This window comes from Octodon degus, unplaced genomic scaffold (genome assembly GCF_000260255.1).
Source record: "Octodon degus isolate 3935 unplaced genomic scaffold, OctDeg1.0 scaffold00234, whole genome shotgun sequence".
NCBI lineage: Eukaryota > Metazoa > Chordata > Mammalia > Rodentia > Octodontidae > Octodon > Octodon degus.
Window position 1 is genome coordinate 1,206,593 of NW_004524810.1, and position 17,455 is coordinate 1,224,047.

Consider the following 17,455-nt stretch of genomic DNA (forward strand, 5'->3'; position numbering starts at 1 on the left):
CTGCCCTTTGTTGTAGATCTTTGCTGTAGTTATAACCTTCACACGTACTGAAGTTCAGGTGGAGCTCTACAGAGTTTGGAGTTGTCCAGCTGCATCTGGCTTAGGTCTGGCTGCTCTGCTCAGCTCCTTCCCGCTGCGGACCTGGGCTAGGATTGGGTCTGGGGGTTCCCGGAACTTGGCAGAAATTCCTAGTTAGCGGGAGGGGTGGGGCAGGTAAGGTGGAGTGGTGGGGTCGGCCTGAGGGGGCGGGAGAGGGTCCGGCCCTCGCTGTGCCTGGCCTGGGACTGGTCCCGCCGGCGCAGGGTAGCAGGAAGCTCTCCACACACTCACCGGACCTGGGCTAGGACTGGGTCTGGGGGTTCCAGGAAGTAGGCAGAAATTCCTACTGGGCGGGAGGGGTGGGGACGTAAGGCGGAGTGGTCCGGGGCGGCCCGAGGGGGTGGCCCGAGGGGGCGGGAGAGGGTCCGGCCCATGCTGCGCCTGGGCTGGGACTGGTCCCGCCGGCGCAGGGTAGCAGGAAGCTCTCTATTTTATCCTTAATGTGCACCTTCTTCAAGCTTTCAAAAAGCCGGGTCGACAATCCTTGACTTTTAGGATATTCTATCGGTCAACAAATATCTGCTAGGCACTTCCTACTAGGCCTGATTTCTCTGTCAGGCACTGTTGTGATTTTAAAATAAATAAAGTCTATTTATTTTAAAATCAGTATATTTTAAATATTTGAGGCAGACTCTCTGTTTAATCTGTCCCTAGATTCAGGGCTTCATACATGCTAGGCAAGCACTTTGTCACTGAGCTATATTCCCAGGTCTGGTCCTTTGTTTTGTATTTTATTTTATTATTATTATTTTGGTGGTCCAGGGATCAAACTCAGGACCTTGTGCTTGCCAGGCAAGCACTTACTCCATTGAGGTATCCCCCACAACCACTCTTTTGTATTTTATTTCATTTAATTTAGGTACCAGGAATTGACCCCCGGGCTCTTACACTGAACTACAGCTAATCATTTCAAATTTTTTATTTTGAGATGTGGTCTCACGGAGTCACTAAGTTGTCCAAACTTGCAGTCTCCTGCCTGCTAAATATCTCCACTAAAGCACAGATCAATACTTTTCTTTTCTTTTTCTGTATATTTTAGGGAAGGGTCTACAGGGGGTTCGGGGTCTCACTACCAGATTGGACTCGTAGTGAGCTTCCTATTTATAGCCTCCCAAGAGCTGGGATTACAGGTGCGCACCACCATGCCCAGTCTCAATTGCCATCTCAGCGTGCCCTGAGAGCGGGGCCAGCACTGCAGGTTCAGGGATCAAACCCCCGGCCCCTGAGCCTGCTTGCAGGCATGTTAATCCGCTGAGCTATTTGGCTGGCCCAATACTTGTAATTTGTATTGATGCAAATTTGTTGTCTTTAACCCATTGGCCTCTTAGTTGTTACTCCTGGCATCATTGTTGAGTTCTATGAAAACTACATATTATAGATGTGCATATTTTATACATAATTCACCCGTGAATTCCTTACCTCTGCTTTGCCAACTGTGTCATGGTATGCAGTTCAGAACTTCCTGACCTCGCCCATCTTTCTGGTTTCTTAAACTAGACTGTATCCATTTTTGGGGCACTTCATTAGATTCTTCATCTTAGTAGGGAAGACAAGAGGATTGGTTCCTAAACTAGGGAACATGTGGCTCAATAGGCTATATTATAATCATTAGGAAGGGTAGCTTTACACGTCAATTGTTAAGACACATTAGGGAGCGATGGATGCTTCAGAGCAGTATATTGAGGTTGTATAGTTTGTCCATGTAGAAAAAGCTCCAGAAAGCTACATATCAAGCCACAGCAGCGTCCAGACACAGGAGACTTTATTTTCTGATTTTAAATGCATTTTTAGAACAGAAAAACCAAAAACATATATAATAATATAAAAGTTAGCATCAAGTTCAATGTAATAAGAAATATTAGGAAAAGAATGCAATAAGAAGTAAAATACAATCTTGGTTAAGTCAGGAAATTTGAGGGAGGTTTTCTCCTGGGCACAGACAGATGTCCCCGTAGCAGTGTACCAAGCCACTCATTTCTTAAAGGGTGTTTGGGACACAGCAAATCCAGTGCTGGATGCTACGTTCAAGAGGAAAACCAGGTTTGTGTTTGAGGTGAGAGGTCAGGCTATAAAGTCTCAACTCACATCAGTGGAGAGCTTCTGGAGGTTATTAATTATTTTATAAATACACTTTCACTTGGAAATAATTTTAGATTTATAGAGTTCTCCCATAACCTCTCATCCAGTTTGTCTCCATTAATGTTTTCTTACATTAGTATGATGCATTAGCTGAAGCTGAGAAGCCAGCCTTCATAAATTATGATTCAACTCGTCTTTATTCAAATTTCATCACATTTTCCATTAATGTCGCCCCCCTCCATTTTGGAAGCCAATCTGTGATCTCACATCATATTAGGTGTCATCATTTCTTTAGTCCTCTCTGCTCTGTGACTTTGTCATGACTGTGATAGTTCTAAGGGGAGCTGAAAGTTTGGAGCATGTCCTCAGCTTGGGTCTGCCTCACGTTTTCTCATGATTAAAATGGAGTAAAGGTCTTAGAGCTGGTTAGCTGCGCTTTCCATACAGAGGGCACAGGATATCCACACATCACCACTGCTGTTAAGTTTGGCCATATTGTTAACACATTTGCTGGTTTTCTCCATAAGAAGTGTCCCAGAATTTTCCTTTTTCCACACATCTAGGCTTTGCAGTGTGATATTTGATTGACATTTAATGTAATCCTTGTGGCTAAGTGATGTGAAGAGGGTGGAAACAAGAGGGCTAGCTATCCGTGTAACTATGGTTGTTACAATTCAAGTTGGTGGTGATGGTAGATGATGAAAATGATTGAAGGTATTCAAGCATTTCTGGGCGATGGGGAGCTTATGGTCATTTAAAGGAAATAAGGAGAATTAAAATCACAGATACCAATTCATATGCACTAGGATGGTTACAATTTTAAAAACAAATAGAAACAAGTGTTGAAGATGTGGAGAAATTAGAATCCACATTATACTGCTGGTAGTCAGTCACTTGGGAAGACTCTTGCAGTTGCGCAAAAGAGTTAAAAATATTTATCATAGGATGTAGAAATTCCCCTTCAAGCATATTCTCAATAGAAATGAAAACATATATACATACATATACAAATGTTCATAATTGCATTTTTTATAAACAAGTGGCAGAAACTGTCCAAATGTCCACTCACCAATGAATGGAAAAACAAAGTATGGCATGCATGTGCAATGGAATATTAGCCATAAAAGTGAAGTGCTGATAGAAGTTACTATATCAACGAATCCCAACACACTGTAAGAAACCAGTCTCTCTCTCTCTCTCTCCCTCACACACACACACACACAAACACACACAAATACCATTCTATTTAAATGTCCAGAATGGAGGCAAATTTAGAGAAAGTACAGTAGTTATCCCTTATCGAAGGGAGAGTATAGTCCAGGACCACTGATAAATGCTTGAAGCATGGATACATGCACGTGATATCTCAACAGTGACTATAACAGAGAGAGCCACCAAGTGACAAGTGGGCAGGTAGCTGTGTACACTGGACAAAGGGATGATTCATGTCCTGGGAAAGATAGAGTGGGATGATGTGAGATTCTGTCACATTATTCAGAAGGTGCAATTTTAAACTTACACAGTGTTCTGGAATTTTCTTTTTATTACAATTGCAGTTGCCTGCAGGTAACTGAAACCAAAGAAAGCAAAACTGTGGACAGAGGACCACAGTAGTTCAGTGTAAGGTACAGGGAGAGAGGTGATGAAGGATTGGGCTATGACATGACTTTCAGGTTGGTAAAAATGTTCAGAAATTGATTCTTGTGATGGTTGAATAACTCTACGCTGAGAACTACTTAACTCCGTGTTAAGGCAACACCGCTACTGAGACAGTAAAATGTCTTGGGCCGGGGAGATAGCTCAGCAGCACAACACGGGCCTGGCAAAAGCAAGGTCCCAAGTTTGATTGATCGCTGGTACCGCAAGAAAAAAATAAAAAAAGTCTTAATATCCTTTAGTAATCTGTAGAATACCTGGGTATTTTATATTAATTTAAGATATTAATATAAAATAAGTATTTTGGTACATTTAGCAGCCTACATGGGAGTATTTAACTTCTTCACTGCAGAGTTGGCTAAGACATACAGTCCAACTAGCTGGGGCCATCAGTTACTCTGCTGTTACTCTCCTACTCTGCACCTGCCACACCCCTCCCTGCCCAACTCCAGCACTGCTTATGGGTAGACAGGAATTCTATACTGAGGATCATTAACAGCAGTTCAAAGGGGAAAAAAATTCAAACAATTCCTCCAACTTTCAATGACCATGTGACCCTTAACATTAATATCTGCTGTTTTAAAATCCAGAAAAAAGAAGTACTTTACGAATTACATATCATAGGGTTCTGCTTGGTCTTTTCAAATGTCAAAAAGTTTGTGATAGGGATGGGGGATGGAAAGGAGGGGAGGAAAAGTCAAAAAAGAATCAAGATGAGATATGTATCAATTCCCCTCTATGAATGAATTTAATATGTACTGCAAACATACTAAAAAAAGGAATAAAAAATCATTTTCTATCAAAGGATAATGAACATAGTAGAATTTACAATAGTGAGTTCTTAAGAGTTGACCCTGAGTTCCATTTGGGAGGCCTAAGACATGACCATACCATTATTACATTCCAAGTTTGTGTCTGAATACATGTTTGAAAGAATAAAGATATATATCATTCACAGTTTTATTAACAAAATAGAAACACAAACATAAGGCAAGATGCTTTGTTGTTACATCTTACCTGACCACACAATGTAGTAGCAAGTTTTTTTAAGAGGGCTTAGGTGAGAACTGTCAATATATCAGTTCCATCAAAAACTGCAGATTGAAATATCTAACATTCGATACATGGAATTTAAAAAATAACAAATATCAGAAATCAAAGAGTTCTCTCTCTCAAATGTGGGGGGATTCCTGGTTTCTTGTAATTAGAAAAAAAAAAAAAAATCAAGATTCTTGTTGCACTCCAAAAGGGAAAAACTGAGGAAATTCATGGATAATTTTCACTGCTTCATTGTAAAGTCCCAGATCTGAAAGAAACATTTACACAAATATTTAAGCTGTAACATCAATCATCTCTCTTACTTTTCTCTCTCTCTGTTAAAGGTCAATCTATTTTCACAATCCAATTCCTAAAACTGAGATATGGATCATCGTATTTATTCACTGTGATCCTCTCTCCCCCTAGTTTTTACTGCTCACAAATATTAGCCTTCTAAGCAGGCCCAAACATCCTCCTACATTTTTTTGAGACTAGATGGCAGGATTGAGACTCAAAACCAAATCAATATCGAATAAAAAAACCATGCCCCCTAATTGCCTGTAAATACAGAAATGCTTTCTTTACCAAAAGGACTGGTATCTTCTCTAAACTGGACATAGGATGCACATTGGATGGTTGCCTTGGCCGTTACTCTTCCAACTACTTCCACAATTCCAGAGAGTTGTTCATCAAGCTAACACAGTAAGCAAAATGTCAGTTGGGCTAAATCACAATTTCAGTTGATAATTAATTTGGAAAACATACAGTTTACTCATCTTTCAAGCAATTACACAGCTTGCTAATTGTTCATTATAACAAAGTACCTTCAAAATTTACCAATGTAAAAACTGAACTGCAATAGGTTAAAAATAAGAACTTAACTTCCAGCACACTACACCTCCTGTTATCTTTAGTAGTAGCTTCAGGTCCAGATATAATGAAATATTTAAACTGACGACAACTTTTCTTCAAGATATTGAGACTGTCCAGAACTTCTATAAGCAGTAGTTTGTTGAGACTCACTGAAGCGCACCCTTTATAATCTACATTTTTCAGACTGTGTCCTGTATATACATTAACCAAAGAGTGTCTGGATCTGTTTTTGTAAAAGACCGAGAAAATGTTTTTAAGCACAGTAAGCATAAATGTAGAAATAGCCTGGTGTGGTGATGCACACCTGGAATCCTGCAACTAGGGAGCTACATAGTGAACTCAAGGTCAGCCTGAACTACACAGCAAGATCTTGTCTAAAAAAAAAAAAAAAGAAATAGATAACTAAAAAGATATGAAAACAAAAACAGAAAATAAAGCCTGGGATAATAATGCATGCCTGTCTGCCTGTCATTCCAGCTACTGGAGAGGCTGAAGAAGCGGATCACTTAAACCCAGGAGTTTAAGACTAGCCTCGGCAACACACAGCAACAGTGACATTCAGTCACATGCACACGCAAAAGAAAACAAGAAAAAAGAAATTTAAACAAGTTTTCTTCACATATTTTATGGTCTTTCCTGAGAATTGTGTTATTCAATCAACACTTTTGTGAAATATTTAAAAATCACGGGAATGAAAACACCTTTAATCCTGGTACTCAGAGGCTGAGGCAGAAGGATCATGGTCTGAGGCCAGCCTAGGATACGTAGTGAGTTTAAGGCCACGCTGATCTGCACAAAATCATCAAAAAATATTGAAATATATAAATAAAATTTTTAAAAAACCCACAGAAAAACAAAACCAACACCAAAAAATCATAGAGTCCAAAGAATCATTATAGAGCTAGGAAAATGTTACAAGTTTGTTCTTTATACGTCCATTTCAAAAATCAGAAATAACACAGTAAAGATGAAGAATGAAGCTTAATACACATACAGTTAATTAAACATACCGGCTCCATCAATTCAATGGTTCCATTTTTTCCTTCTCCGTCTGAAAGGATAAACATTTTTCCAGTGGGATGAATCTAAGGAAGAAATATACAGTTTAAAACGCTTCACATAAAACCTTTTAAAGATTTCATTAAAAGGAAATTTGATCAAAGATGAGCAGATTGTCCCTAACTCACTTGAGAATCAAGCAATTATTTTTTTTAAAGTTTAAAATAACAGTCATATGTTACAGATCTGGAATGAGACATCTAATTAATCGTGAATTTCAGTTAAACAATGAATACATTTTTAGCATAAGGAGGTCTTGTGTTTTAACTTGCAAAATCTAGCAACCCTGTTAAAAACAAATTAAGGGACGTATGTACTATCTAAAAACGGAATCTGCGGTCACTCAAGACTTATTATAATACATATCCCACGGATAATTAAAGGAAAACTTGTTGCCAAAGATCTGGGTTCCACTCCGGGAAAGCTGTAAAGACTGCAGTCAGATCTGCCTCGATCGCTGGCTTTGCCACCTGCTGTGGCCCTGAGCATTTCTGTAAAACACACAGCACTCCCAGCTCATTTTCCCTACTTGTGAAGTCAGAATTAACACTCACTTCACTTACAGAATGTGTGGCTGAAATGAGCTACTAAATAAACCTTTATAAATGTTCTTTTCTTCGGCTTTCTCGGGTTACTGATTCTGAGACTAGGCGCCTTTTCCGCACACTAAGGATGAGGGGTCTGCATTTTAACACTGGGGTAAGATAATAGCCCAGTAAGGGGTCACGGTGAGACGAGAATGTAACGCTTTATGGAAAACTGGCTTCAAAGAGAAAACGAAGCCAGTTTTCCATAAAGGGGGAGAGAGACAAGGGTAGAAACGGCCTAGACGTCATCAGTTGAGGATGGCTAAGCAAACAAAACAGCGGGAAGAGGGACGCTGGAATTCAGAACTGCACATTCGAAAAGTTCGTTTCAGCGCCACGAAAGGAGCCAGAGTGGACGTGTAAAGACTAAAAAGTACGGAAAGTCTGTGCAAAATAACGATGTGGTTCGTCAGTCCCTCACTCTCCCCTAGCCAGGTCGGGGGTCCCGGCAGTCAGTGGGTCCCTCCCACCAGCTACACATCGGGGACGCCAGCCCGCGAACCCGCGCACCTTTTCTAGCTTCCCTACGAAGCAGACTGGCCGGTCAATGAACTGAGATATCATGCTAGCGTTGATGCGCGACTTGGGCAAATCCACCACGTCCACCATGATTAGTCCACTTCTGACTAGCGGGAAACAGAAGGCGGATGACTGAAAAAGAAAGTCCCGCGGGCGCCTATGGGACAGATTTTTATTGGACCAATGAGCGAAAAATTAGAGCACCAGCTCCACCAATCAAATAAGGAGAAATCTCGACCGACGTCACGTACTTGAGGACGGCGCTAGAGTAGGGGGCGGAGTTACGTACGGAAGTGTGGATCAGCTGTTAGTGACGCGAGGTTTTTCCGGAAGTGGCTCCAGTCATTGGCTAACTGAGCAATGGGGGCGGGACTTGGGGGCGGGGCCTGCGGCTACCAGCCTGGAACCTCTAGCCTCGGGGCTGCGACTTCACCCCCGGAAGTGGGGTGACGGGCTGCGGTGCGGGTGCGGCGACAGACTGTGGCCCGAGCCTCAGGTACCTCTTCTCGCGGGACACCGCGTAGTCTGCTTCCCTTTTTCCCCTCGAACTGAGTCCGCTGAGCGAGGAGGAAGTTGGCAGCCGGCTCTCGCCGCGGCGTTGCCGGCGCAGTTCAGGCTTTGACAGTTACCCCGCCTACCCTCTTCCGGGTCCTGCGGGGCTGCGCGGGATGCTTGTTCAGGGCAACCTGGACTCGGGCTTTTGACATCCAGCTTCTTCAAGACGGGAAGCGGGATCGTTGACGATCTTCACTTTCTTCAGTTCCTATCTCTGCGGCGGAGGGTCGATTTTCTCCCCTCCCCCCAGCTGCCTCTCTTTGTAGTTCAGTTTCCCACCTGTGAGAAGGCTGGCCAGGCGACCTACGGCCCTTTCGAGTCGGTTCTCTCGCTCCCTTGTGTTAGCAGTGGATAGGGATCGGTAGGTCTAGCAGAGAGGCGAGAAGGCTCAGGGTAGAGGCGACAGGCTTAACCAGCTGTTAGCACCGAGCAAGCGCGCTTCTTGCGGTCACTTTCTCCATCCACACCCAAAGAGTTAATATGTAAGGTTCCCAACTGATTCCCATTCCTGGCCATTCCCCGCGCCCCCGCAGTCTTTCCGCCACTATTCGCCCACCCCTCACTCAGAAGGGGCGAAGGGGAGGTCTGAAATACGATCTGTGCAGAGATCCTGGAGCATTGTCGAATCTGTCAGTGGCTCCCAGGGCCCTGCGAAGTTAATAGCTGTTGATTTTCGGAATGTCCCTTGCTGGGACTGGGGCCACCTGCCTTGTCTGGGAGATTTCAGAATAAGTGTGCATAAAAATGTCTTCAAACGGTGCTGTAGAAATTGAAAACAATTTAATATGTCTGAATTCTGCTGTCACTCAAACAAATTTAGAGGATTTCCTTAAATAGGGTACATTAAAAAGAAAACGATGGTTGTTCGGGATGCAAGTCAGTGAAGTCTTATATTACTGGTTTGTAAAGGATGCAGGCGTGCATTAAATAAGATACGGTATGCATGGTCTGTAATACAAGAGTAATTTTTTTTTTTTTAAAGAAGAAGAGTAGCCCTTAAAGTACCAGATGCTAGTATCATTGCTTTATTACTATTAAACGAGCACTTTTGAGCAGACTTTTTAAAGTGGAAAGTGAGAAGATAATTTTAAAACAACCCTCTTGGATTTTTTGAATCACTTACAATTTATTATGAAGTGGATAATGGCCAGAGTATATATACCTGATATGTATCATTTGGGGAAGAAATACTTAATGGTTCATGCGAGCATCTTATTGAGCTTAGGAATTGGAATTTCTCCAGTTACTTTCATGTGCCAATTAGGCCCTCCTTGCCCCAATCTGTTCTTGAACAACACTATCTTGCAGTCTGTATTAAACTTGTAAGATTTCTAAATAGTTGTATCAATCATATAGGTATTTCTAAATAACATACTGTTTTGCCAGTCTCTGACCTTTATATAAGTGGAGTCATTATATAAGTGGAGTCATTCATATCTTCTAACTTGTTTCTTTTGCCTGAGATTAATATATGTTGATTATGAAACTTATTCTTTTTTCTATGATATTTCACTGTATTATTGACTAACATTTTGATTGCAGCTCTTTTCCACTACATACAGAGCTCCTGTGAATATTTTTGTTTTTATAACTTGATATGTTTGTGCAAATGCATATCAGAATTGCTAGAACATAAAATGTAAATCTTCAGCTTTGTTAGTAAAAGCAAATGATTTCCTCAAATGCTGGGATCAGTTTATCCTTTTATCAAGAGGGTAGCACAGTTTTTAGTTTAGACACATTCTTGGCAGGTCTGGAAGTTTTCCCCCATGAACTCGTGGATATGAAATGGTTTCTTGTGATCTGACTTTATGTTTCTTGATTACTAATAAGACTGAACACATTTTCAGATATTTATTGGCCACTTATCTCTTTTCATTCTAATTTTTATTTTGTTACTTATTTTTGAGAGCTTTTAATATTAGTATGGGCATTAATGCAATACATTGTTTTCTCATTCTTTGGCCAGTCTTTCCCCACACCCCTCCCTTTTTTGGAAAGAACTTTTTGTTTGTTTGTTTGTTTGTTTGTTTGGTACTGGGGATTGAACTCAGGATCTTGTAGTTGCCAGGCAGGTGCTTATGTCGCTGAGCTGTCTCCCCAGCTCCCTTTAGGCTTAATAAAGTGGGAAATTAAATTTAAAACATTTTTTAAGAATCCTTTCTTCTATTAAGCTCTTAAAATTTTAAATATTTAAAGTATTTTTATAGTTTTGGTTTTCATATTTAATATTCTATCATCTAGAATTGAACATTATGTGTGTTGTCAGATAGATGTCCAGGTTATTTTTGTTACTTAAATTGTCCTGCCATTGTTTATTGGCTATATCAGTGGTAGGGCACATAGCTGCAAGTTAGATTTCCTATCTTTCGCCCATTTACATTGATTGTGATTACTGGTTTATCTGGATTTATTTTCTGTATGTAGAGTTGTTTTGTCCTTTACTTTTTGCTCTTTTTCCTATTTTGTATTGACTTTTTGTTATTTTTTTCTTTACTTCTATTTTTGCCATTAATCTTAAATTTACAGATATTTGTGGACTCCACTCCTGAACTAATGATATTTTTTAGTTGGCCTATTTTTCTGTCCTTACCTTGCTATCCATTTTCTTTAATATTGTAGGTAGCCTCACAAGAACTTTTTTACATGTTTATCATTATTATATTCTAAATACTTGTCAGTTTCCAGTATAGTTCTTCTTTGATTCATGAATTGTTTTGGTTTATAAATGTATAGGTTTTATATTTGTTTTGTTTTGTTAACACCTAATATAATTGTGTCCTGGAGGATGTGGTCTATCTGATACTAATTCTCTGAAAGGCTATGAAACTTCTTTAAGGTTTATTAAAGACGTGGGCAATTTCTGAGACTGGGAGTAGTGGTGTGCAACTGTAATCCCAGTGTCTAGGAGGCTTAGAATAGGAGAATCACAACAAGTCAGATCTGTGTAGTGAGAACCTGTAGACCCTGTACTAAAAAAAAAAAAAAAAAAAAAAAAATCTCTGATATCTTAGGGTTGGCCAGCTACCTCAGCAGACTAAAGCTCCTGCTTGGGCAGAGTGCAGTGGTGGGGGTTCCATCCCCTGCGTGCCCTGCCAGCCCCGCCCAGGGTGCGCTGAGATGCAGATTGAGACTGGGCCTGGTAGTGCGTGCCTGTAATCCCAGTGCTTGGGAGGCTGAAAACAGGAGGATCACTATGAGTCCAATCTATGTAGTGAGACCCTGTAAACGCTGTAGACTCTGTCCTAAATACAGGAAAAAGAAAAAAGAAAAAAGATAGTATTACTATTTTGTGAGGTCTCTAACTGCTGGATCTAACAGTCTTTGTGCTGTTCAAGTCTGTTGTCTAATTAGATTTTAATGTGTCCCACATGTCTTTCTTATTTAGTTCGGTGGTATGTTGTGTTTTGTGAATCTGAAAATTCTAGTCTTTATCAAATTCGCACTGAAACATATCCAATCATTATCCCTTTGAATATTATCTCTTCTCCATTCTAACACCTTCTGGAACTCTGATTGATGTAAGAACCTTACTCATTCTTTACCTCTGTTTACTCATTCTTCGTGCAAATGTCCTGTTTGCTGTAATTTCAATGCTTTTTATTTCTAGAAGTTGTTTTTTTTTTTAAATAATCTTATTAGTTCTTATTCATAGTCTCTTACTTGGGCTGAGGAGATAGCTCAATGGCTTAAGTGCCTGCCTAGCAAATGCAAGGTCCTGAGTTCAATTCCTGGTGCCAAACAAACAAACAAAAACAACAAAAAAGAAAAGAAAAAGTCTCATTCTTTCATTCCTTCATGTATTATGGGATACAAGTGTTTCTTTATATTTTATTCTTGATGCCAACATTTTTTCCAGATCAGATATGCTAAAGCTTTTATTATAATAATTCTTTGTTGCTATATTTTTCATTTCATTTGTATAATATTTTGAAATTATGACATCTCATTCCTTGAGACTTTTTTTCTTTGAGGCTTGCTTTTAGAATATGTTTCTTTAGCAAAGATTCATGTTTCTTTCTTTCCAACATGTTTGGGCCCCAGGCTTTGCACCTGTTCCTTGTAGGGATCATTAAAAACCCAGGCTTTTTAGCTATTAGAAATCAGCAGTGGCTAGAGGGAAAAATGTTACTTTTGGTCCTTCCATATACCCCAGTGGCTTTGTAGGTCCTGAGTTTTAGATTTGTAGATCCTGGATTGTGGATTTTTGGGTTCTGTGGAATTTCTCTTTCTCATATTGGGTTGGCCATTAATAAAAGTTCAAAATATTTAATCCAGCATTTTTAGATAGACTGTACTAGCAGAGTTCTCTGAACATCTGATTTGTACTCCTGTCAGAGATGGATGGTCTGGTATTATTTTGGCTATTGTGTTTAAGGTGTGTACCCTTGACCTTTTGCACACAGGTGGGCTTTCAGAGAGCCAGTGTGAACATTCTATTAGCAGCTGAGTCTAAGAAATCCAGTTGTACATTGATCAAGTCCTCATTGAAGGTACAGTAGTATTGGAGAGTGGTAAGCATTAAGAGTAAAGAGAAATCAAGAACATAGAATACCTTTCTTATACCCCGAGCCAGGGAATTTAGACGAAATAGTGATGTTGGAGGAAAGTTTTGGTATAAGTATGAAATGATCAGTTTGATATTTTAAGAGACAGTGGCTTGGAATATCCTAATTAAGGTTCTTTGGATACAGGTAACATTGCCACTTTTAAACTAGTTTAAATTTTTATTAAGTTTTTAAAAATATGTATTACATAGACTGTACCATTCAATCTTTTTTTTTTTTCAGTACTGGGGATTGAATTTGGGACCTTATGCTTGCCAGGCAGGAGCTTATGCCACTGAGCTATATCCCCAGCTCCATTTAATCATTTTTAAGTGTATGATTCAGTGCACTATAGATACATACATAGATATCTTCACTTTACTGTTCAACTATTATTACCATTTGTCTCCAGAATATTCTTCATTTTTCAAAAGTCAAGCTCTATCTTGTTAGACAACCCAAGTCTACCTTCTCCTTCAGCCCAAGGTGACCACTGTTTTGCTTTCTGATTCTATGAGTTTGACTATTTTAGGTACTTCAGTGAGTGAAATCACACAATAATTGATCTTTTATGTCTGGATTATTTAATTTATACATAATGTCTTTAAGGTTTATCGTTAATTATATATATATATATATATATATATATATCTCAATATATCAGATATTTCCTTTTAAGGAATACTTCTTTATTGACTATCCACCTTCCTATGGAAGGATTTTGGGTTATTTCTACCTTCCAGTTTCTACTTTCAATTGAAAAGGGAATGAGTTAGAACCATTCTGAGTTGGCCTGATTAGCCCGACATTTATTAACTTCACAAGGGACTGGAGCCACTAATGGGAAAGCTTTAAGATTCTAATCTCTTATGTCTCTTTATAAAACCATTATCTCTGTAGCTAGACATTTGTTGCTTCATTGATGTGTACCTACATGTTAGCCTAGGTTTTCTGATTGGTCAGCTCTTGGACAATCTAACTTTACTAATCTGATTAGTCACTTAATCATACTTCTTCCAAACAGGTATGATAGACATAGCTACTCACAGTCCACTGTGTTGGAGAGGTACCCCATTTGCAATAATCTATCCTGGAGACACTGTTAACTAGAACTCAAGTTAGTTACACTAGGAAGCAAGAGAAACTAACATTTCATGAGATATTGTGAAGTTGTAGGACTTAGTGGTTGGTGGATGTGGGATAAAAGGATAAGGTAAAATCAAGGTAATACTGATGGTTTTGTCTCTAGCAGTTGATTATGCTCCATTATGGTTTAGATATACAGTGTCTCCCAGAAGTCTCCTGTATTTGCAAGCACCATCTAGCCAGGAGAGGTAAGTCACTGGGGGTGGAGAACTGCAAGAGTATATCCTTGTTTCTGGTTCTCTTCACCTCTGTTCTCTCTGCTTCTTAGATGCCATGAGTTCAGCAGCTTTCCTCCACCATAGCTTTTCACCAGGCAGCTTCTGCCAGGAGTCAACCAACAAGGGAGTGAACCCACTAAAACTCAGCCAAAATAAAACTTTTTCCTTTAAGTTATGAGAACGTGGTATTTTGTCCTAATGACAAGAAGGTATCTAATACAGGCCATCATAGTTTTTCCTGAGATAGAGAATAGAGGCAGGACATGTGTGCTAGGGAAGATGATTTAGCATTGTATACTGAGGTAACCTAGCAGTGGGTAAAGAACATAGACTTTGGAGTAGACAGACCTGAGTTAAATCCTGATACTTGCCACTAAAAAATAAATCACTCAACCCTTCACATCTGCTATTCCTGTGTTAAAAATAGGGGAATATTAAAGCTTTATAAGATTCTGGTGAGATTTAAGTGAGATTCTATATGTAAAGCACCAAGCACAATGTCTTGTTACACTGAGTACTCACATATTACAAGTGGTGCTGTCATGATGATTAAATTGTTGTTAAGAATCTGTGGGCTATCCTGGTGGTAATGACTAGTGAGATGGTGGATGAATGAAAATTGCAGGATGCTTTCCCAGAGGGAAGAAAGTGTTGTATGTAGGCTTGCCCGCTTCATATGAAGCCATCCATGTGATGTTTTTTCCAGCTCTGTTCAGCAGCCTGGATATAAGAGGTCACAGTCTCTTATAACCATTTGAGATCTGTGTTTTCAGGTCTTATGGAAAACTGTCACAACTTTCCTTGTAGTCTGTATTTTTCCTTCCTTTTGTTTTTGTGATTTTTTATTGAACCAGAGTCTGGGTGGATGAGGTAGCTCTAGTTTGCCTCATTTCAAGTTTTTATTGCTGACAGCTTCATGGTTCTGTGTCTGGTCCTGGAAGGTGTGTACCCCTTTCTGCAGCTCACTACGTTCTCGCTGTCTAACAGGCACTCACTCCTGTGCACCTCTGCTGCACCATGGCAGGCCTTCTGCAGCTCAGACTGGGAGGTCTTTGAGGGAGTTGGAGACTAGGACCAGTTTGCAGGTCTTAAACTTGAAAGTAGATCTCCTCCTGTGCTCTTCTCCCCATGTTTTTCCTGTCTTGGACCCTGTTTCACAAACCGTTGCTTTCTTTGTCTGTTGTCTATCCAGAGCTAAACTATATGGTACTCTAAAAGCAATTGTTCTTACGGATTAAAATGACCTGTGGGAAAGTTAAGAGGAAGGGAAGATGGGAAAGGGGAAAGCAGGGTGGCTGGCAGACTTTTTTTTTTTTCCAGTAGGTATAGCTCCTGTATTGTATAATTAAGCTCAAACAGTGAAGAAGGGTGAACATTTTTGTTCAGTTTTTTTTATGGTTCACTTTACTGTTTCAGTTTGTTTACTCACTTAGTCACTCTTTATTTGGGATAGGATATCAGATGTAGCATGTGATAGGTACAGAATGCATTCTTGGTCAGTAGCACTGTTTGGTAATTTCTCTGTAGCCTCACTTGTTCTTAGAAATTAATTTGAACTTTTTCTATGGTCTCTTTTAGTTGGCAGAGCAATGAGAAGAGGCCAGGGATGCTATAAATATTATATAGTGCATAGGACAGTACTTCACACTGAAGAATTATCGAACCCAAAGTGCTAAGAGTAAAAAGATTGAGAAACTCTGGTTTAATGTAATGAGAGTTTCCTTCCTAAATTAGTAGACTCAAGGGAGACTTTATTATTCAGTTTTGTAGTATTACAGATAAAGGGAAGTCAAGGAGCAGTCATTTCTTTTTTAATTATCTTTTATTAGTACAGGACTAATTTATAAGTAATGATCACATTCCTCATGGGGGTTGGTACATGTACATAACACATCTTAATTCTTTTTATACACTTCACCACCATAGATTGGCACTCTTTTCAGTTGCAAAAGATCTATGTCCCTTTGTCCTTTTATATATCTTTTATTTTTGTTTTTCATTTATTTTTATATTTTTGATTTCTTACATAAAACGCATGCAGTATTTAAGATTATATATTTCACTTAATGTTATAGTTTCCAGCTGCATCAGCTTTTCAGTGCTGAATTTCTGGAATCTTGACTATTATATGTCTTGGTGTGTTTTTAATTGGGTTGAGGTTACTTGAATGTTCTGTATGCTTCGGTTACCTGAATGTCAGATTGTTTCCTCACATTTGGCAAGTTTTCTGCTATTACTTCTGCCCATATTTTTTAAATGTCATTTGTATTGACTCTTTCTCATTGATGTCTATTAGTCTCACATTGTTCATCTTTTCATCATCTTGCAGGTGATGGATTATTTCTTCCTGTATCCTAGTTGTTTTTAGGAAATCCTTTGTTACCTTTTCACTAGCTGCACCAGCATCTTCAATATCTGAAACTCTGTCTTCACTTTCACTTAAATAGTTTTGCAAACTTGTGGTTGAGATTTTAAATTCCTCTATATCTCTTTGACTCTGCTTCACGCGATCTATTTCTTTCCTGTATTGCTCTTTCAAGGAATCCGTCATTTTTCTAATCTCCTCTATTTTTTTTTTTTTATCAGTGTCTTCTTTAGAAGCAATTATAAATTCTTTTACCACAGTGTTTTTTTCAGATTGGGTTTCCTCCCTATGTTTCTGTAGTTGATTCTTTACAACAGATGCTATGAGTTCAGAGAATTCTTTTCTTATTTCAGATTTCCGATCAGAGTTCCTTTATGACTTTCTACTGTTGCTTATTTACTATCGACACTATTAATTCATACATTTGAGCTGAGCTAGTCTCCTCTGCACTTGTTCTGGGTGGCCATTGGATTTCCTCCATATGTTTCTGCATTTGATTCTTTACTGCAGATGTTATTAATTCAGGGATTTCTTTTTTCATTTCCAATCTGAGTTCATCTATATCTTTCTGCAGCTGTTTCTTTATTTCAGAAGCCGTTGATTCATTGCTTTCAGCTGTGTGATTCCCAGTTTGTTCTTTGTTAGTGTCCTCTGCACTTGTTATGGGTGGGCTTGGGTTCTGAGATTGCATTTTGCTCCTTCTCATTGTCATTT

The 17,455-nt window shown here is 39.3% G+C and overlaps 2 protein-coding genes across 2 annotated transcripts in view; one reads left to right on the forward strand and one right to left on the reverse strand.

Annotated features, from left to right (window-relative positions):
• Positions 1-4,780: 4,780 nt before the first annotated feature.
• Positions 4,781-8,058, reverse strand: Rpa3 (replication protein A3). Its single transcript, XM_004645652.2, has 4 exons — positions 7,902-8,058; positions 6,756-6,830; positions 5,458-5,566; positions 4,781-5,140 (listed from the first exon to the last, which is right to left on the reverse strand). Exons 1-4 carry the CDS (start codon positions 7,998-8,000, stop codon positions 5,058-5,060), a joined length of 366 nt encoding a protein of 121 aa, XP_004645709.1. The 5' UTR covers positions 8,001-8,058; the 3' UTR covers positions 4,781-5,057.
• A 236-nt stretch (positions 8,059-8,294) lies between these two features.
• Umad1 (UBAP1-MVB12-associated (UMA) domain containing 1) overlaps positions 8,295-17,455 on the forward strand; it is a 261,883-nt gene continuing 252,722 nt past the window's right edge. Inside the window, exon 1 of the mRNA XM_012512583.2 lies at positions 8,295-8,406. The gene's annotated coding sequence lies outside the window, so the exon portion shown is untranslated. The remainder of the gene's footprint in view (positions 8,407-17,455) is intronic.